This window comes from Zalophus californianus, chromosome 2, assembly GCF_009762305.2.
Source record: "Zalophus californianus isolate mZalCal1 chromosome 2, mZalCal1.pri.v2, whole genome shotgun sequence".
NCBI lineage: Eukaryota > Metazoa > Chordata > Mammalia > Carnivora > Otariidae > Zalophus > Zalophus californianus.
Genome location: NC_045596.1, coordinates 12,173,749 through 12,195,680, shown reverse-complemented (window position 1 = coordinate 12,195,680; position 21,932 = coordinate 12,173,749). Strand labels below are relative to the sequence as shown.

Sequence of the window (21,932 nt, the reverse complement as noted above, 5' to 3'; positions counted from 1 at the left end):
CAAAGCAAGGTGTGCAGTATGCGTGAGCGAGGCCCATTGCACACTGTCATTGCCTCAACACAAGCCAGAGTTTTCCCAGGTCTGGGCGAGCATCAGTCACTCCATTCACCTGAATATCAATCGCTTATTTTCATGTCCTTCCAAAACAAATAAAACCCCTTAGCTCCCATGTTTTGATCATTCGGTCCTACCCCGCATACTTAGTTTGAGTGCCTACTGTGTGCCAGGCTCTGCTGGGCTCTGGGGATGGGAGATGAATAAAGCGTGATCCCCGGCGGCCTTTCAGCTGGGCATGTATACAGATGCCATTTTCCACACTCTGGCAACATGACAAGGCACACGCAAGGGACCCAAGGGGGCAAAGAGTAGTGGAAGGCTTCCTGGAGGAAGACACATCCAAACTGGGGCCTGAGGAAAGTATCTGGGGAGAGAGGATACCGGCCATGTACAGAGTCACCCAAGTTGTCAAGGGCGGGGAGTTGTGTTGTGTGGGAAAGCAGGACAGCCTGAGAAGCAGAAGGAACCTGATTCGGAGTTGAGGGAACTGTTCAAAGGGGAGGGAGAGTCTGCATCCCACATCTCTCAAACTCCCAGAAATCCCAGAGTCAAAGAAGAGACCCACCGAGTCACCTTATTGAGGATCCTGGAGCCTTCGGGTACATTTAGAGGAGAATTGAACCACTGTGGAAAGCATTCTCCTCCTGGGAGCTCTGTGTGAACAACACCCTTTGAAAAAGATTCCCACCATTTTATGTCATTCCATTTTGATTCATGCTGCCATCTACGTGAAGTTCACCAGGAGCCCTGGGATCTCATTGTAAGAACAGCTAATCTCTCTGCTGCTGCAAAGAGATTGATCTCCCTTTTCAGGATCAGTTGGACATTTAACTGATTAGCATGTTGTTAATACGTCCATGTCAAGAATCACTGCAGATAGCACCAACTTCAGACCTGTGTGAGCATTAAATCAGGTGACGTCCGTGTCCTGGGTAGCTTTGATCCCAGGACCTATCACAATGGACAAACACTTTCCAGAAAATTAGAACTTCTCTTCTCTCTGAAACGTTAGGATGGATGTTAACAGAAACTCTTTGACCACTGGGAATACATTGTTCTCTGCATAGGAGAGAACACAGATGTACTTGAACACATCTCAATTTCTCTGAGTCAAATAAAATTTTAACAAAAATGTTGCCTGGGGTCACTTGTTCAAAAAAAATGTCCCTGGCAAATTACTGTGTTCCTGAATGCTATTTCTTATTAAATTATTTTTCCAAAATCATTTAACGGAAGCTTTGGTGGACAAACCTGGGATTCAATCCCATTTTTAGTGCTTTTCTGGAAAAAGAAAAAAAAAAAGATCTTTGGGCAAGTAATTTAACCTCGATGGGCCTCAGGTTCAGTTAGTGAAATAGGAAGAAGAATATCTACCTCAGTGGAATAAATGAGTTAACATTTATAAAAGTGCCTGGTCCATGGTAGGCACGCCATAGGCTTTAATTACCAGATTCATTTATTTTTTAGTGAAATAAGCAGCAGAAGAAAACTCTGGCTTGACTTCAGCACCATGTCATTCAAGTCAGCGCCCATAGCTTGCTGTTCTGTTAAGTAATTGCTCTTTGATGGTCGTGGCTACATTCATGCTTGTTGTAGAACCTTTCCATGTTTAAAACACACACATAACATGGGGAAAACTTAAAGTGGTTGAAGCTTTTCATTTTGGTTCCGAAACAGTTTCTGTTTCCCTTAGGTTTGAAAACGCATAACCTGGGTATCTTTGTTTTCAGATATCAAAAGTACCTTGAATTCCCTTGGTTCAGATATTGAAAATATAGGCGAGCAGATTCCGATTCAGGATAAGCTGTCCAATTTCATGGGTTACATTAATGACACTGAAACTTACGTCCACCAAAATTTACCCACATTGGAGGAGTATGATTCATTCAGGTGAGTGCCCCACCCCCCTGGAGCCAGCAAGCTAGGGGGCAAAACTTGCTCTGGAACAGGGTAGAACTCAGACATGGCAACCGGGGTCATCTTGTGAGAGAAGACTGTACAAAGAGCACATAACCTGTATGTGTTAACCCTGCTTTATGTTTATTTAGTAAGTTGGAGTGCTTGCCTTAGTAGCACCTATAGTAAAATTGGAACAATACAAGGAAGATGAGCATGACCCCTGCACAAGGATGGCATGCAAATTCATGAAGCATTATGTATATTTTTAAAAACTGAAGACCGGAAGTTCTTGAGCCAAATAATAATTTGCGATTTTGATGTCATTAATGGCTTCTAGAATCTTAGTTATAACTATCTAACGCGTGTAAAAGGATTTCAAAGCCTAAAAGGAATTAAGGAGGGCATTTGGATAATATTCTTCTTTTCATTGTCTTATAAAATCAACACGTCAAGGTCGGTTCTTAAAGAAAGAACATCCTTGAAATGAGTAAATTGCTCGAGAGCTCAGGTAAGCAGTGTGGTCCTCAGCTGTGGATTGCCCCATTAGAAAATGTTAGCCAGTGGGGTTTGGCCTTGGAGACGACAGTGGACATCTCAGGCGGGAGCGCTAGGGAGTGGTAGACCTATAGACCTGAGTTACTTCAAGGACCATGTGACATGTAAGATGTGCTCTCCCTCTGAAAGGCTCAGCCCCACCACCTGTCACTTTCAGAATCATTCTTACTGCCCAAACTCATGGAGATTCCAGAGACTTCCTTTCCTGTTCAGGTATTTACTATGCAAGAACCCAAGATAAATAATAAAATAATAACTATAATTGCTAGCAATTCAGGAACAGTTACAGCCTGCCCTCCAAAGCACTGTACACATGACATCTCATTTAATACTCCAAAAAAAAAACCCCAAAAAAACAAAAAACCGCAGGGTTCTGTTCTATTTGTAACCTTGTTTCATAGATGAGGAACTTGAGGCTCAGAGGAGTGGAATAACCTTCACAAGGTCAGTGGCAATGTTTGCGAGGTGGGTTTTCAGCCCCCATCCGACTATGCTTTCAATTATTGCCCTGTAATCAGTAAGCCATTTTCCTACCGTGTGGCTAGGTCACCCCAGCAGGTGTCAGGACAAACATAAGACCGACGCTTTCTCAATGAATTTACAATCTCATTAGCGGTTAGAGTTTCACAAATGGAAAGAATGATACAATTATCTGTCTACACATCGGCTCCCCCTGCCCTAGGAACTAGAAGCTTATTTTTAAAGGAAATTTAACCAAGCAGATGAAGCACGCATTAACCGCGAAAGATTTCCGAGGCCAGGACCCATGGCTTGTTTAATTTGGCGTCCCCAGTATCTGGAGCAAAAAGCCACACAGTAGGTGCAGGTGGCTATTACAATTACCGAGATTGCTCTTAATTTAATGAAAAGCTTCAGTGGCAGCTTTTGTTGCAGAAGTAAATTCTTTATTTTTTAGTGTTTTAGTGGTTGGGAAGCATTTCTACCCTTGAATGCCCCTCAGCTGCTGGAAGAGGTTGTTGTACATTCCGGGAAAGCCAGTAAGACCTAACTGAGGACCCATCATCCTAAAATGTCTCACAGGACCATTACAAAATTGAGGTTTGCATTCTGCAGGCATTTGATTTAGGATGCTGGTAAATTCTAAAATATTCAGTGCACTCCCCGTGTAGGGTTTCTGGTTCGGCAAAGAACACAATGCCCCCTTCCCCAATTATTCCTGCAACCCCACAGCATTCTAGAGAAAGACCAGGGAAAAGAAGGGGTCTGAAGGGGTACGGTTATTGGTAGCTTTGGAGAACTTGAGTAGACCCTGCTCAGGAGCCCCACGGAAATGAAGCAAAAGGAAAGAAGCAGTCGTCTCCCGACCAATGAGCAAGACAGAGCTCTTCAAAACCAAGATAAAAATTAAGGTCTCCTGCTGGTTGGGTTGGAGGACTAGGGATGGGAAGGGGTCTTGTCACTACAGTGTCACTCTCTGAGGCATTAACAGGGGAATCGGATATTTGATTGCCAAGTGTTACCCAACCGTTCCAGCCCCAGCCCAACAGCTTCTCCGTTATCACATCAACCTCTTTTATGTCTAATAACACTGTGCTTGCTTCACCAGGTGGCTGGGTGGCCTGGTTGTCTGCTCTTTGCTGACACTCATGGTGGTTTTTTATTACCTGGGCTTGATGTGTGGCATGTGTGGCTATGACCGGCGTGCCACCCCGACCAGACGAGGCTGCGTCTCGAACACCGGGGGCATCTTCCTCATGGTGTGAGTGTTTGCTCTTCCTTGCCGCGTGGGGGTGGAAATGCAGGGAGAAGAGCAGATGACACGAAGCCGGTGGCCTCTGGGCTGAGCGTTCTGGGTTCCAGCGGAGGAGGTGTCCTGGTGTGATTGGACTTCTGTCGGTGTGGGAAATGCTACCACACGTAAAAAAGTAAAAGAAAACTCTAGGTTGTTAGCACTTCGATAGGCAAGCATAAACACAGTGTCTGTATATGGTGGACTCCTCGGTAGCGAAACTATTTATAAGCTTGTCATCCTGATTCCCATTGTATTTTCTCTCTCTCCCTCCTTCCCTTCCTTCCCTCCATCCATCCATTTATTCACCAGAAACTTGCTGAGGATTGACCTGGTCTCAGACACTGTTCTCTGTGGTCAGCAGTATCATTAGCTTGTTTACTTTGAGACTTTGGAGACGATTTAGCAAAGGGATCGCCGATCCAGCACCCTTAGGATTTAGACACGGAGCCTAAATCAGTGATAAGAGCCAGTGTGGGTTACCAGTGAGGAGCAATTGTGCCCGCTTCCAAGACATTCATATTCAAGTTCATAGTTTTGAAACAAACAAGCAAAAAACCTTTACTCTACCAGGGTGGGACAAAGCACAAGGCATGAGCCGGATGTGACTGCAGATGGGGCCAGAAATGTCAAGTAGGAGGCAGAGGTAGAAGCTGTGTGGCTTCCAAGTCGACATCTTCTTTTCCAGTCCATACCTCAAGAATCAGAGGCAGGGAGCGTGATGGGGGCTCAAGAGGAAGGTAAAGGTTTAGAACAAGGCCCTGGAGCAATGGAGACTCAAAACCTCAGCCACGCTCTCATTTCTCAGCCTATGTCACTAGTACCAGGCTGTGAAAAGCAGGCAAGCAAGTGTCCTGCATTAATGTGCTTTTCCAAACATTGGGTCGCTACAATAAATAATCAGACCTAGGAGCTATGATGGTATGGCCTTTCCATCAAACCTGTAACCTCCGGTGTGGTACAAGGCTTTCTTAGCATTAACGCAACACAAGAGTCTTTTGGGTTTTCTGTTTGTTTGTTTGTTTTGTTTTGGGGGTTTTTTGGTGCAAAAAAAAAGGTGGTTTTATTAAAACATGGGGATAGGACCTGTGGGCAGAAAGAACTGCACCGCAGGCTCAACAGTCTTACAAACAACCTTAAAGCTAACAACATGGGAGTCTGCCAAAATTGGACAAAACTGAACAGAACTCCGTGCATGGAAAAGCCTGTTTGCTCACACGCCTACACTTAAGAAATTAACCCAGTAAAAAAAGAGTATATTGCCCTGTCTTTTTGTTTCCATGTACACAGTTACAGATAGAAAATGAGTTTAATGTTCAGATTTTACTAATCCTGGTACTTGGCTGTTTTGTCAGTGTTTCGATGGTGAATCTATAAATCACATCTTTTTAACTGTTTGAGAGGAGGGAGTACATTGCTCTGAACAGGTGCACTTATCGTAAAATTCTATTTGCACATTTTTAAGGGACAAAACCAAAATATGTGCCATCTAGCTTCAAAGAGAAAAGAAACAAGGGGGTCATGAGCCATTGGAGGGAGGCTAAAATTACTTCAGTTTGGGTATAATTCTCACCTCTGTAGACTAAGGAATCTCTAAAGAGACCAAGTCACACAGAAGCCCGTGGCTTGGGAGCACTGGGCTTTATTACACCATAGGAAAAAGGCTGATCAGATGCATTTCAGGTGGCCTGCAGCCTAAGGGTGGCTGTGGGCTCCATAAGTTGACACCCACCACTCAGCTTAGAATTCGAGTTTGGCAGGCTCTTCCATCTCCTGAGACATCTGGTATACAACTGGATAACTGTAAAGGGGGAAAAGAGTACAGGTGTAGTCAGTCTAGTCAAACCAATTAGAAGAATGTAATTTCTTCTAAAAAACTGTTTTATTTGCCTGTAGGAACCAGAAAGAGTATATTTTGTTCAGCCATAACCACAGGACCACCTGTTCTTAAAAACGGCCACACCATCTATTGAAGAGCATGGTCTCTTCAAAAACCAACCAAGAATCCTTATCTCCCCCGGGGCTCCTAGTGAAAGATCAGGGAGGAGGAGAGGCAGAAAGCCCTGACTCTGCTCTGATCCTTGTGTCTTCTGAGGGTCCAGGGAGTGTATGAGGGACCGGATGGGCTACAGCAGGGGGCATATATCTGTCTCTGGGGCCCATGGAAGGTCTCCCCCGAGGGAAGGAGACCTCACCCAGGCAGCAAGAGAACTGTCTCTTGTACTGACGTCAGCCCACTGTGAAACTTCCAGTTTTAGCTCTTGAAAATCGTGCTTAGATTATCCGGAGCTTTGAAGAGAAGCTAATACTCGGTGTGGCCGCGGGTGTCACAAATTGGGCCACATGGGTGGCAGGCCATCGGTCATAGTTCAGAAAGCAGTTTGTCAGGTGGTAGCAGGGGCCCTAAAAACACAACCCCCTGGGCCAAGTCATTCCCGTCCTACGGGATCCATTTTGAAGAAGTAGGACCCAACTATGGACAGAGCATCACAAGCAGTGTTTCTGCACTTTTAGTTATAATCTTGAGGCACTGGGAATGGCACAAACGTCAGCCACCAAGGAGTGGGAGATCCTGGGGTCACTGAAATGGAACAAGGAGTGGGAGGTCCTGGGGTCACTGAAATGGAACAAGGAGTGGGAGGTCCTGGGGTCACTGAAATGGGACGAGGTTGTCTACCCTGGATGGTTGACCAGAGTCCCGAAGATGTTTGGCTGGGGCTCCCGAGATTATGTGCATGTCACTATCCTAACTGTGTGGATCAGGAGTCAGCACATGCTTCTCTAAAGATCCAGATAATAAATATTTTCGCTTCTGCTGACCACAGACGATCTTTGTTGCCTGTTATTTCTCTTGTTCTTGTTTTACTTCTCCTCCTCCTCCTTCTTTCCAACACTTTGAGCACCATTAGCTGTTCTTATCTGAGTGACAGGCCTCAGCCTTATCTAGATAGAAGCATATCTAGGAAACCGAGGCCGGAAATGCTAACAGTAAGCTCTGGAGAGTAGCTGTGTTGGTTTGTAGTGTTCTATCGAAGGTTTGGATGATTTTTGTAACTCTCATGCACACGCATGCTCAGGCACCCGGTTAAAACCATGGTGACTGGCTTACGCTCCACAGTGTTCCTCTTCCTTATATGCTCCCTGATTCCCAAGCCTTTTAGGTCAGAGAAATTCAGGCTGACAGAGGCCCCTGCAGTGAACATATCTTGCTATTTATTTCAGCCAAACCAGGCAAATATTGGTAATTATGCCTTAAGTGTGTCGACTGGGCAGAATTATGCCCTTAGAAAGGGAGGTTGTTGTTTCTAAGTCCATCAGCCTGCACACTTCAAGGGTCCTTCCCGCTTGTCCCGGTGATGGTACAATCACCACTGATGGTCTGGCCACTCCACCGAGACAGAGTCAAGAGCCTGCTCTGTCCGTGTCTCCACCCAAGTAACTGAGCACCCTAGAGAAAAGTCACACAAGGGGGCACGCTGGCATCCCTACAAAATTATGATCCCCTCCTCAAATGGATCCTTCAGAGCCCTGTAAGTTTCTTCCTTCCCTCCTCACTTCCTTCCTTCCTTCCCTCCCTCCCTTCCCCACTTCCTTCTTTCCTTCCTTCCCTCCCTCCCCCACTTCCTTCCTTCCTTTCCTCCCTCCTCCTTCCCTCCCTCCCTTCCTTCTGCAATGGCTTCTTCCACTCTGAAGCACCCATCCTCCTCATTTCCCCCTCTCTTAGCAGAAGGCTTTACCCCCTTCTTCACAGAGGAAATAATACGTATCATACACCTTCCGCAAACTCCAGCGCCCCTGCGTCCACACACAGGCAGTGCCTCGTGCAGAGGGGTGTCTCGCTTTTGGGCCATCCCACCTGCTGCTCCCTGTGCACTGCCCCGAGGGCGAGGGTGCCGTGGGCCAGCCTTCCCTGTCCGGTGTCCTGCTTCTCTTCCCCTCTCCTAGCCTCGCTTCTCAACACTCAAACACGGTCTGCTCTCTCCCCTCTTTAAACAGGACAACAGAAAACTTCCCAACATCACTTCTTCCCTCTCACTCCACTCCCTGCGCAGACAACTGGAAATAACGATGCTCGCTGCCTGTGTCCTTACCTCCCCGCCCTGCCCTCGGGTCAGCAGTGGCCTCTGGGCTTCCAGCCTCCGGACTTCCTGTAGTTCTCCCCGAATGTGCCCTCCCCCTCCCCGAGGTGACTGGGTCCCCTGCGCACCCCCCCCCCCCCCGCAGACACGCCTTGGTTTTCCCTTCCAGCGGGAGCCTAGTGCTTTCCTTCCCACACAGCAACCTTCCCTAGGGGCCTTGTTCGCTGGCTGCCCTTGAGCAAGCGGCACAGTCCCCCCCCCCCCCCCGGCCCCACCCCAGGCTGCCTCTCCCTGCCATCCCAGCCCCAGGGGCCAGTGGTCACTTCTAAGCAGCTGATGGCCTCGTGCCTGCCCGCAGCCCGGACATGTGTGCTCCACACACAGCCGACTCCCCTCCGGCACCCCCACAGCCGTGTCTCATGGGAGCAGGACCAGATCCCACCTGCTCTTCCCTCCCCGAGCACCAGTGTCTCCTTTCCCTGCTGACAAGCCCTGGCATCACCCGGAGCCCTTCCTCGCCTTCTCTCAGGCAGAATCTCCGGCACATCCTGCTGTGTCCATCTCCTGTGTCCCATCTCTTCTGTCCCCTGCCCCCAGCCACATCAGCCCACCACCCCAGGACCAGCAGCAGCCTCCTCAGTGCTAACCCTGTCCATGCAGACCTCTGTCCATCCTGCCCTGCACGCTCTGCCAAGAATGTTCTTCCCCAGAGAGAAAGGGGGTTATGTTCCTCCTGTGCTTCTAGGCCCTCAGCAGCCTCCCCTTCCTGGACCAGCCAGGCCCCGTGCCGTGCACCCCTGCCTGCCTCCAGAGCTGTGCTCACGCCACTCAGCCCTCCCTCTACATGCAGAGCCATGTTGGCCCCCACAGACTCCCAAGGGTGCCATTCCTGCCTCGGAACCTCCCCACTCACCGTGTCCCTGCAGAAGGCCAGGTTCACTCACCTGACCTCAGAGGCCGTGTCGGAACCACCGTGCTGGGCTGCAAGGAGACCAGTGTTCCCTAAGTATATGCCTGGGACTGAAAGGTCACAGTGCTTACCGCTTCCTGTCTCCGCTCCGGAGCAGGGGGGCTTGCTTAACCTGCACAAAGCTAAGACTCTAGGTCCCTTTCCTACACTGCGTAGGTAGGACGCTAAGTATTGGCAGGTAATATTGGATCCGTAGTTTCGTTTTTGTTTTTGTTATTTAAGTAATCTCTACACCCAGCTCGGGGCTTGCACTCACAACCCCGAGATCAAGAGTCACACGCTCTACCAAGGGAGCCAACCAAGCACCCCTGAATGTTGAATAAGTTACAGTAGAATTCCAAACCTCATTTCTGTTTTGTTTCCAGCGGGGTTGGCGTCAGTTTCCTCTTCTGCTGGATACTGATGGCCATCGTGGTTCTCACGTTTGTCATCGGTGGAAACATGGAAAAACTGGTCTGCGAGCCTTACAAAAACAGGAAGTTATTCCAGGTAACGATGGCTTCCAGTCCCCACGGTGGAAAGGGCTTGAGTGGAGACTTCGATTTCCCCATATCTAGTGGGGGCAGAAAGATGAGCATTTTGGCTTTTATTCAGTGAGTGAAGATTTCCTTCTATTCATCAGAGCAAAAGGAAAAAAACGTGGTAAAGTATTGTTTTTCCAATGTCAGGTGAACCAAGCACCAGCAGTTGAGGCCTGCCGGTCAGTGTGGATTATAATAAGCGGGGGAAGAAAATTCCCAAGGATGGGTACCCCAGGAGGCTTCTGACCTTTTAAAGAGGTTCTCAAATGATGGTTGCCCACGCAGATGCTTTGAGGCCTTCAATGTGAAGTGAAAGACACGGAAAAAATTCCACGCCTCGTGGCTGAGTGTCGTCCCTGGTGGCTGTCTGACAAGGCTGTTGGAAAATGAGTTCAGGCTCCACCTTCTCCCTCTGAAACCGAATCCCATGGACTTGACGGGACCACCTCTCAGTTCAGCGTCACTAATTAATGAGGAAGTTTGGGTCTGGGTGGTGCTCTCGTCACTCTGGCTTTCCAGGGTTTTTCTCCAGATTCTGGTTTTTAAAATATATTTGTTTTCCTGTTTTATCGTATATGTCTTTTCGCCTCAAATCTGTTACGAAATTTGGTGAGTGACTACGAAGGTGACCAGTTGTCTTAGTATTTTAATTATTCAGTTGAGGAAAATTAAATTGGGAGTGTTGATGTGTTAAATTATGTCCATTTGGCCTCTTGATAAAAAATAATAGTGATACATCAAGCCAGACTTCATTATCTCTCGTACTGTGTTAAATTGCCAGAGAGGAATTCTTAAAAAAAAAGGGGAGGGATTTTCTTTTTAAAGATTTATTTATTTATTTGAGAGAGAGAGAGAGAGAGAGCATGAGCACTAGCAGGAGGGGCAGAAGGGAGGGAAAGAGAATCCCAAGCAGAGTCTACGCTGAGCGCTGAGCCATACGCAGAGCTTGATCTCATCACCCTGAGATCATGACCTGAGCCGAAACCAAGAGTGAGCTGCTCAACCGACTATGCCACCCAGGTGCCCCAAAATAGGGGATATTTTGAAACCATTTACATTCCTCGGGCACGTACACAGTCATGCACTAATGAACTCGTCTTAATTTTATGATATATATGACATATTAGCCATCTTCAATATATGATATTAAGTGAAAGAGTATGCAAGTTTTAATTCTTTTTGTCCAGAGAAAAGTAACAAAGAGGTGGACCAACTGCTTTATGGCTTTCTATTGGCTAGTCTGAATCAAGCTGTCAATTCTCCCATTTCTAATGTACTTGTCTTCCTAAGAGAAGTGTTCTCCAAAAAAAGTAGTTCAGTAATTCTTATTGATGCTATTCAGTGGTCATTTTATTCCAATCACACTATTACTTTCCCATTTTAAATTGGAAACCAATGAAGAAAACCATGATCTGAAAATCCCCAAAATATATTTAACAGAATATTTATTTTATTATATGTATGTGTATTAGTGTAAGAGTATCTCTTTTAAAAAAAACGTTTTTTCAATTTGTTCTAGATTTTGGACACACCATATTTACTAAATGAGAATTGGAAATACTATCTCTCTGGCATGGTGTTTAACAATCCGGATATTAATCTCACTTTTGAACAAGTTTACAGGTAGACTTAATGGCATTATGCATTTTTCAGCTACTGAAAATGTTGTTGTTCCAGAATGAAAATTTTGCTTTCAAAGTGTCTTTAAGCTTGACAAGACCAGCTATTCTCTAGTCCTCGCAAAGAAGTAGTAAAAATAAGACCAAAAAGAGCATCCTTCCCCTGAAAGCCTTCTAGACTTTGGCGTGGCGATGTCTCAAGGTCCCCTTGTCTGGTGTGCACTAGACCTTGCTGGTTAAGGTGACCCTAAGATGCATTAACGAGACCCTTTGAAAACTCTTTATACGGCAATCACGCCGCCCCAAGTAAATGCCATATAAGAAGAAGTGAGTAGATGGGTCCAAATCTCAGACATGCTAATTAATAGTGAAGCAGCTGACTGACGGGCTCCAGTCTTGGCTCTACCATCAGGGAGCAGGCCTTGGTGACTTTGGGCAGTTTTACTTCCTCCCTCCTCAATAGGGTTCAGAGGCTCCCCTAGCAGAGATAGCAAATGAGTGGCTTTCGTGGTAGCTGTTGGTAGTCAGACCTTGGTGGTCTTGCTCATAGCCAGAAGAGTTTCAGGATCCTTCATCCACAGCATGTTGTAGGCAGATGTTATCAATTGATTGGAGTCTCTGGGCATGATTAAACCATCTTTGGGCTGAAAAGACAAAGCCAATCTTCTTGGCCCAGCCTGCCAGCTCTTTGTGACTCTGGCACCTGCAGAATTCTGCAGCCTACCCCTGGTGGCTAGTGTATCTGGCTCTCTGTTGAAACAACACCAGCTGACTGGGGATTCCCTGGAGAAGAGTATCAATCCTCCTAGGGCTGTGGGAAAGCGGCTTCTCCCAGGCATCCCTCGGGGCTAGTGGGCTTTGGCTGCTGGACACGGAAGAGGCGCCCGCGGGAAGTGGCTGTCTCAGCGGCAGGGACATGCATCAGATGAGCTTGCTCTTCTTAGCTCAGTCAAGGAGGCATTTTGCACATTTTGGAGAAGCACAGAGAGGTGAGGCCAAGTTAGGTGTTCTGACCATCTGGATATAGGTGTGGCCCCCTTCCCTATCTTCATCCTGCCCTTAAAATATACATCCAACCATTTGTTTAGTAAGTGAAGCTCGACCCTGGAAATATGGAGGCAGGTGGTCTGGCAGGGGTTTGATAGAATCTTTTAATAAAGCCCATGATATGCTCTGTAACACACCTTTTTCTAGCAGGTGGTGTCCTTTTTTGTTTGTTTTTTTATGAGAATGTATTTCTTCCCAAGTTGTGAACTTGTTATCCCTCACAGCAGTAGAAAACGCACAAAGGAGACAGAAAGAAGGATGCTTTACCAGTCTTACTGTATCTGTTCCAAAGATGGGACATTGAGTAAAGCAGGGAACAAAGTCCCAAATTGTAGGGGCATGGCGGGGACGGTGTGGTGACCTCCTGCATTGACACTCAGAAGCCGCTTCTCTGCACCCAGATTTAGACAAAACTAAAGATAAACAGTGAGCCTTTCTCTCCATCCTTAGCAGGGGACAGAGATAGACACGGCTGCCTTTCTGGATCATGATTTCTCTGTTTATTCCCACAGCGACTGCAAAGAAAATAAGGGCATCTATACCACACTTAAGCTAGAGAACAGCTACAATATCAGTGGGCATCTCAGCTTTCAGGAGGTAAGGAATCAGAGCCAGTCAGGAAAGGGATGTATGTCTTTAGTAAAGCCACTGGCCTTTCTTTTTTTTTTTTTTTTCTTCACTGAGGTGAAATTCACATAAGATAAAATTCACCATCTGAAAGTGACATTTAGTGCGCTCACAAGGTTGTGCAACCTCATTTCTGTCTAATTCCAAATCATTTTCATTACCCCCCAACCCGTTGTCTTTCTTGAGGCCTGAGTTTCTCTAGTTGACGACGCGAAATCTCTAAAGGGGCCTCTCTGCGGACACGACGCAGGAAGATCTTGCTGTGCGTGTCAGTGTCCCTAGAGGAGCAAAACCCCGGGGATGTTGGCTCTCCAACACTGGCCACCCTTTTCGCCCAGGTCCCTGAAGAGGGAACTAGGCACCCAGAACTCCACCCCACACAGTCCTTGCCCCTCGGGAATCATGGCTGTGGCCGCAGGACTCCAAAGGGGCCTCTGCGGAGCTCCGCTAGTTGGCAACAGCGACGAAAACAGACAGAAGGAAATGACTTCCTCCGCTTCTTTGCCCTCCCCCCTACCCCCAAGCCCACCCACAAGGGAGAGCCCACTCAAGAGCATAATGGACAGGAGGAGGAGCAAAAGAGTTTCAAGGACACTCGGGCACTACACGCTGCCCGAAACTCTGCCTTCCTCTTAGAACAACCCCAAGTCACCAGCCATGTCCCTATGATCTCAAGTGTCCTCGCCACGCAAGTCCAGGGCGTGCTGCCTCCTTCCCCTGGGATACAGCCTGCCTGGCCCCCTTCGGCATCTGTATTTGTCCAGACGCATTCAGAAGCCACCTCCCCTCCGTTGCCCTGTCCAGCCCCCTGCCTTGGCAGACTCTCTCCTGCCCCTGGGGTCCTGACGCAGTTTGCGTGCCTTTATTACAACACTGTCTCTTCCTTTGAGGGCTTTGAGGCCTGAGATGGACTATTATTTTGCTTTGCATCCCAGCTCCTCACACAGTGCTTGGCGTGGGGCATAAGGAAGGAGGCAGCGATGCAGGGAAGGAGTGGGAGGGGAGAGAAGAATACCAGGAAGAAATGCCAGTCAAGTTCACGTCTGTGTTTTTTTTTTTTTTTTGTCTTGTGTCATTGCTCTTTTAACGCGTATGTGGCATTCTTGAAGTATGGGCTTACCTATAACTTTTCTTTTTATCATGCAGCATGCTGAAAACATAGACAATGATTTTAAAAATCTGAATGTAAGTATCGACAATGTTGTGCTGCTGGATGAAGCAGGAAGAAGAAACCTTATGGATTTCAGCTCTTCAGGAGTAGACACCATAGACTATAACGTCTACTTGGCTGAGGTGTGACCCGTGTGTTTGTGCTTGATCTTTGGGGGGGGAAAAATAAGAGCAGATACCTCCGGTTTTTTGTTTTTCTTTCCTTTTTTTTATTATTGAGATTAAATTTACATACCATAAATTAACTATTTTAAAGAGCAATGCAGGGGCGCTTGGCTGGCTCTGTCGGTAGAGCATACGACTCTTGATCTCAGTTCAGGCCCCACTTTGGGTGGAGACGTTACTTAAAAATAAAATCTCTAAGAAATAATAAAAAATTTAAAAAATAAAGTGAGCAATTCATTAGCTTGGAGTAGAAAGACAATGTTGCTCAACTACTGGTTCTATCCAGTTCCAAAACATCTTTACCACCTGAAAAGAAAACCTCATTCCCATTACATAGTTGCTTCCCTTCTCCCCTCCCAGCCCTGACAACTACTAATAATCTATGTTCTGCTCCTGTGAATTTACCGATTCTGGCTATGTCATATGAGTGGAATCATACAGCATGTGACCTTCTGTGTTTCATGGTCTTTCCTGGTCCCCTTTCATGGAGCCTCAAGTTTTTGAGATTCATCTCCATTATAGCATGGATCAGTACTTGATTTCTTTTTATGGTTGGATCATGTGGTTGGATAAAAATAATATGGTTTTATATGTATAAATAAGAATGCAGCTGTTGTCACCTATGTTAAGAGTTTCCAGCCTTACTTTATGGACCATAGCTCATGCTATTGTCTATTAGATATTGTTAAGGCTTAAAAATCCCACAGCCATGACACAGTTCTCTTTCCCCCTCTTTTGTAGATGGGTAAAGCTCCCACCAAAGTGAATCTTTTATCCTTTGCAAATGATCTAGAAGCAAAAGCCGACCATTTGGTGAGTTCGAACAGTCCAATTCTAAATGCTATAATCATTAGAGATGTCAAACGTCCATACTATTCTTAGCTTCCTTATACCACAAGTAACCTTCCGTTAAAACCACCTCTCTTTCCCTCGGGCATGTCAAGGCTTCCCACCAGCCACCACTGCTGTGTGGCCCAGAAATCTGTGAGCACGTGAATGGTCCCGGGGTGACATCGGGGTGCCCGCAGTTCTCCTGACCTCTGCTCGTGGTGCTGGTGCCCTCACTGCTTTAGAACCGTCTCTGCTTTCATGCCCATCCACCCCTCTACCTGCAAACACGCGCGTGCGTGCGCACACACACACACACGCGCGCGCGCGCGCGATTTTTCTCACAGTGTAGGGAATGGGAGGAGATTCCATTGGGTGCTCGGTGTCACCAACAGCAAGTGGGTAAGGGAAGGCAAAGACATCACCCGAGCCCCGTAAACTTCCGTTCTTCACTTCTCCTGCTGGCTGGTGACTCGTTGGCTCAAACGGGTCCCTTTCAAGAAGCAGCAGAGCATGGGGATGAGGAGCCTGGGCTCTGGAGGAAGACTGGGATTTTAAATCCTGACTCAGCCGCTTCCTAAGGAGAGGAACTAGGACGAGATGTTTCACCCTCTGTGCCTTAGTTTCCTCGTCTGTAAAACGGGGACCTAGCTGCTGGAAAGCGGGCTTTACAGCGGCTCCATTCTGGCGAGGTGAGGAAGAGAACACAGCCTCCAGCCCTCAGGAGAGTCTCCTGGCTTTGGGTGGCCGCTGAGAGTTCATGGTTCTATGATTCGAGGTCGGGTGTCTGGGTGCTGCCCCTCCGGGTGGTCCCCACAACCACAAGCGGACAAGGAGGGCTGCCCACTGGTCACGGCTAACCTGCCCCAAGCTCCTGCACGTAGGGAGAATGCTCCAGAGTCTGGAAGGATGGTGTTGATCTGTGTTTATGTGGTTCTCCTTGTAGCCTCAAGGAAGTTTGAAACAGTCCCTGAAAAGTAATGCACAAACCATTAGAACGATTCACCGTGGCCAAGTCATTCCTTTGGAACAGTCAATGGTAACAACCCACAACCTCTGGGGTTTCCCTGGGACCTGAGCAAAGCCCATCTCACTAGCTGGTTTTCATTTAGACTAATCTCATGCGCGAGGGTCAAACCCAGCTGGCCTCAGGCTAAGAAACTGAGCTATGTTAAAAATAAATGATTGCAAGGGCGCCTGAGTGACTCAGTGGGTTGAGCGTCCGACTTTTGATTTCAGCTCAGGTCATGATCTCAGGGTCCTGGGATGGAGCCCAAATTCAGGCTCTGTGCTCAGCGGGGAGTCTGCTTGTCCTTCTCTGTCTGCCCCTCTCCTCTGCTCTCTCTCTGAAATAAATAAAATAAAATAAAATAAAACTTAAAAAAATAAAATAAATGATAGCAGCTGGGCTTTAAAGACACACTTTCAATGTCACCACCCCTTTTGTGCCTTATCTCCTTGCCTTTTCCACTTGCCTGTGACCAGGTAGATTAACTCTGGGATTGCCCCACATACCGGGCTCCAGCTCTCTTGGCCTTCAACCAGCCCCCGGAAGCCAGGCATCTAGCTGGAAGGCTGATGTCTGTGCCCTGGACTCACTCTTACTTACTTATTCTCAAATTCTTTTTCTCCAAACCCTGCCAAGAAATATGGGAAGGCAAGGGTAAGTCCTTTTCTCTCTGCCTCGTTTAGCTCTGTTCGCTGATCCGATGGGCGATGTTTCCCTTCTCCTCTTTCGTAGCCTCTGTCCTGACTTCCCCTTTCTTTTTCTTCTTGCTGCCTTCTGGCTTCTTTCCCTGAATTCCAGAAAGGTAGTTTGTAGCAGAGAAAGGGCACGGGCTCTGGAGTCAGGTGGAGCTGATTTCAGATCCTGCTTCTGCCTCTGCAAAGTCTTAGGGCTTTACTAAAGTCTCTCGTCTGAAGATGGTGGGAACGGGTCCCGCCCTGCAGTCACCTGGTTCCTGGAGATGAAGCGGCCGATGTCCCAGAGAGACTCTGTGAGCAGAGGAATGATTTTTATGCTTGTGTGGGAAACCTGTTACAGAGTTGGCTTGCTCAGGTTTGGAGAAGCGCATCAGTCCACTTGACTCCAGTCTTGAAACCTTCTACAACTAGTTTTTACCATGTCTCTCTCTTTCTCCCTCTCTTTCCCCTTCTGACTTTCTAACTAATTAGAGTATTCACAAAGAAAATTGAGTTGTCTGAATTTTGTATGCTATGCTCATCCCAATTTTCTGCTCTGCTTGTTTATGCCTAGCACAAATTTGTTAACATTTTAAGCTGGTTTTTCCCTGTTCCTTAAACGCTTTCCTTCAAGGAGACACAAGACTCTTTGGCCTTCTCAGAGCTGCGGCAACCTGTCTACAAATAGGCAAATAGCTCTGTACATGTGACCTACAATCTAAGCCAGGGGTTGGCAAACCATGGCCCCCAAAACTACAATCTGTGGGCCAAATCCAGCCCGTTGCTTGTTTTTATAAATAAAGTTTTATTGGAACACAGCCATGCCCCCTTATTACAGATGATTCATGGCTGCTTTTGGCTAAAAGGGCAAAGTTTAAAATTAAATTAAATTAAATTAAAAATAAAATAAAATAAAAAAGAATAAAATAAAATGCCAAAGTTGAGTGCTTTGGACAGGGTATGGCCCACAAAGCCTAAAATATTTACTATCTGGCCTTTGTTTTTACCACTCCCTGATCTAAACCATTCAGGTTAAACTACTCTGGGCGATTTGGGTGGAATTTCTTTTAAGGAGTTCTGCTACTTTGAGCAAACCTGACTCAACGTGGTTTCTTGGGCACCTTGCATGGGGCGTGCTGCTCTAGAAAACATACCCTGATTTCCTTCTTCAGCTTTCCTGACACCAGAGCTATCGTTACTTGCATCTGTTGTTTTTTCTAGACTGAAACCATTGCAGAGTAAAGTCAGGTCTGATGGCTGACTGGGGGGAGGGAAGGGAGACACAGGCATGTGATCTTGCTGGTTCATGTCATAAGTTGGAAAATATTGCATATGTTTGTTCGCCAGAGTACTATCTACCAAAGCATCAAGGAACTTCAACACAAAAGCAATGGATTGGGGGTAAGGACTGATTTTCCTTTTCTGTCCTGGGCGGGGCAGGGGGGCCGGGTCTTATCATAAAAGCACACACAGACTCTCAGAGATGTTGATTTTACAAGTATTTAAGTTTAAAAAAACAAGGCTTGGCTATCTACCCATTTTAAATGTCAAAGTGGGTTTCCCTACCACTTGCTTTCTGCAAGTACGTCTCACCTTGGCGCATTGTTAGACACACAGGTGAAAGCTGTGTCTTGGTGTGTGGAACTCAAGCTCAGAAGATGCATGGTCGCTGTTACTGAAATAATGCTACCTGCACAATCCAGTGCCTTCTGACCACAAACGCATTCTCACTGTTGGGTCCACGGCGGGCTTCTCCACCTATCTCCCCACCCGGAGAGCCAGCCTGAAGGAACAGCTCCTGTCTGGGCAACCTCATGTCCTCGAGGTGGAGGACAGGCAATCAGAGGGTGAATGGAAAGAGGCTGCCCTTTCGGTGACTGCCTAGCACCAGCACTCTGCCGCTCTACCTACATTTGATTGGCCAAAGCAAATGACATGACATGGCCGGGCCTATCGTCACAGGGTGGGGACGTATGCCCCCCCCCCCCCCCATGAGAAGCCAGGCCTAGAAAGACATTAGTGATCGGGACCACGTGGGCCTCCCTGGGACCACAGACATCCACAGCAGAAACTGAGCTCTGTGGCTATGGTGTGTGCCACTTGTATCCTCAAGGCCAATGGGCAACTCAGAAAGTATTTCTTTATTGAGCAGAATAGGCTGCCCGTGAGAGGTTTGGGATGTCAGTCAGCCACCGTGGAAAACTCCATGGTCCTCCCTGTGCTTTCCTCACAGCTGCCTTTGCAGACCTTTGCCACAGGGCTTCTTGCCACATGCAGCTGGATCTCCCGTGTGAACTGGGAGCTCCTTCAGTTGTAGCTGGTCAACACTGAGTCTGCTACTTGATTGATATACCAAGAGCTTAAGTTCCCCCTGAAGACTATTCTAGTAGGTTTACTCTGCTTGCGGACCATCACTGTACCTCTAATCACAGTTGTCCCATGCCAAGGGAAGCTGGAGACAGGCTGGGGACTGCGCGCTGATCCTTTACTATGCTACCCCTCTTACGTTCAGGGTGAAAGTGTGCAGCTATGCCTTGCCCTTCACAAAGGGCCAGTGTGGGGGCGAGTTGGGGTGGAAATCAGCCCTTGACCCACTGGCCGGGCTGTGTGCCCTGAGGTCCCCGGGCAGAACAGAAAAGACACCTTTTCTAATTTGACCAAGCTGCCCGGTGGGGATTCTTATCTGTGTGAAATAACTAGGTACAAATCCCAGGTTTTGTGCACCCAGCCTGGTGACATCAAGCAGGGTCAGCCACCTCCTCTATGAAGGGAGCCTAACACAATGCCTTCCAACAGCCTGTTCATACCAGAGCCCCCCTTATCCATGGGGGGTGCATTCAGTGGAGGCCTAAAGCCACAGGGGGTACAGGACCCCATTGTACTTAGTTTTTTTCCCCTACATACACAGCTCCGATAAAGTCGAATTGATAGATTAGGCACAATAAGAGGGTAACAACAATAATCAATAATAAAAAAGAACAATTATAACAATATACCATAATAGAAATCATGTGAATGTGGTCTCTCTCTCTCAAAATATCTTACCATACTGAACTCCCCCTCCTTCCTGTGATGAGGTTGAGATGATAAAAAGCCTGAGTGCGGGGCAAAGGGAGCAGAATGGCGTAGGCATGTGGCAGAGCGTTAGCTACTATTGACCTTCTGACCACACGTCAGAAGGAGGGTCATCTGCTTCTGGATCCCGAGTGAAGGAAACTGTGGATAAAGTGGGGGATTCTTGGACTCAGTGAGGTGATTAGGATTAAGAGTTTGCCCCAGTGTCTGGCACAAAGTGAGTGCTTGGTACATACTCCTCTTGTTCCCCTGGCCTCAGAGGGCTGGGCTGGTTCTGTGGTCTTCTTAACTAGCAAGTTGTGGTGGTGTGGGGCCGAGCTAACAGCACCCGAATCCACATGCCAACCATCTACTTAAATCCCTTCATCCCTTGAGACCCTGTCGATCCGCTGTGTTTTCCAGGTGAAAGTGGTCAATATCCTTTCCTCTCTGGATTCTGCTCAGGACTTCCTCAAAACCCGCATCTCCTCGGTTATTGTTGAAGTAAGTGGATGTGAGCCCGTCACTCCGTGGCTGCAGAGTATGGGATAGTCCTCTTAATGATTTTACTACTCTTTGATTTCTTTCCAGGAAAGTAAGAAGTATGGGAACACGATAGCAGGATACTTTGAACGCTATCTGCAGTGGGTCAAGATCTCAGTAAGTAGTTTATCTTTAATGAACTTAAGAGGGCCATGTGTTAGGATAGTCATGTTCTAGGATAAAATCAGGAGGAAATAAAGTTAAGTTCCTAGTAATTGGGTAGGAGATAAGCAAAGGACCTCGAACATGGGGACTGTGAAGTGGGGGCTCCTAGGACTCAGCACATGCCATCCACAGTGGACCCCTTCTCAGGCCGGCCCACCGAGCTGGAGAACATGCCCTCACTTTCTCCCCCAGCTCCTTTGCTCGCCATTTTGGGGGTTCCTGCCACACTTGACTCTGTCTCCCCAGTGAACTATGAGCTCCCTTCAAAGTGGTGGTGTGTTCGTGCCCTGGGCCCTGCTGAGCCTGTCAGGTCGTTGGTGTATTAGTCTACTTGGGGTGGCTTGAGCAGAAAACAGAAATTTGTTTTCTCACAATTCTGGAGGCTGGAAGTCCAAGATCAAGGTGTCAGCAGGGTTAGTTTCTTCGGAGGCCTCTCTGCTTGGCTTGTAGGTGGCTGTCTTCTCTCTGTGTCTTCACATGGTCATCCCTCTGTGCATGTCTGTGCCCGAATTTTCTCTTCTTTTATAAAGACACCAGTCATATTGGTTTAGGACTCACCCTGATAACTTCGTTTGAACTGAACTGCCTCTTCAAAGACCCTACCTCCAAATACAGTCACATTCCAAGAAACCAGGGGGTAGGACTTTTGTCATCTTGGGCTTTGGGTCTGTGTCCCTCTAAGGATTATTCCACTGGGGGAGAGGTGCGGGGCGGCAGGGGGAGGTGCTTACAGCTGAGTTACCTGAATGACCTGGGCTGAGTTATGTGGGCTACTTGCTGCCAGCCAAGACAGGTTTTGAGAAGCCTAGGGACTCAGGAAAATTTAGATTACCCCGAGCAGCCTCGAGAGTCTCCTATCTATTCCCAGCCCGCAGCCGCATGAGCCGAGACGAGACTACCGGCCGTCTCTTCCCTCTTTGCTGCCCCACCCCCATATTCCAGCCACACCCAACTGCTTGATTCTCGGAAACATTCACATTTCTCCATGTGATTCCCTCTGTATCATCTCCCCCTCCCCAGTCCCCGCCTCCAGTCCCCACTGTCTGGGCCCTGAGCCTGGTTCTCCTTCAAGGCCCGGGTTTCTGATGTCTATGCTGACACCTCCTCCTGCCTCCCAGATGTGAAGACCTCAGGGTCTTCTCAGTGCTGGGGTGAAGGGTGTGAACACGCAGGGGAGTAAGGGCAGAACAAATGCATTAT

At 47.6% G+C, this 21,932-nt stretch overlaps 1 protein-coding gene and 1 non-coding gene across 7 annotated transcripts in view; both read left to right on the top strand.

Annotated features, from left to right (window-relative positions):
* Positions 1-21,932, top strand: part of PROM1 (prominin 1) — a 124,014-nt gene that overhangs the window by 95,930 nt on the left and 6,152 nt on the right. For all 6 annotated transcript variants that reach the window (XM_027600492.1, XM_027600490.1, XM_027600495.1 and 3 more), the window contains exons 11-21: positions 1,788-1,947; positions 4,079-4,231; positions 9,676-9,799; positions 11,351-11,454; positions 13,010-13,094; positions 14,271-14,417; positions 15,201-15,272; positions 16,234-16,326; positions 18,318-18,371; positions 20,448-20,528; positions 20,616-20,684. In XM_027600492.1, coding sequence (XP_027456293.1) covers positions 1,788-1,947; positions 4,079-4,231; positions 9,676-9,799; positions 11,351-11,454; positions 13,010-13,094; positions 14,271-14,417; positions 15,201-15,272; positions 16,234-16,326; positions 18,318-18,371; positions 20,448-20,528; positions 20,616-20,684 — 1,142 coding nt within the window. The remainder of the gene's footprint in view (positions 1-1,787; positions 1,948-4,078; positions 4,232-9,675; positions 9,800-11,350; positions 11,455-13,009; positions 13,095-14,270; positions 14,418-15,200; positions 15,273-16,233; positions 16,327-18,317; positions 18,372-20,447; positions 20,529-20,615; positions 20,685-21,932) is intronic.
* LOC113926046 lies at positions 2,115-2,221 on the top strand. The gene has a single exon (XR_003521132.1). It is a non-coding gene; the product is annotated as a U6 spliceosomal RNA (small nuclear RNA).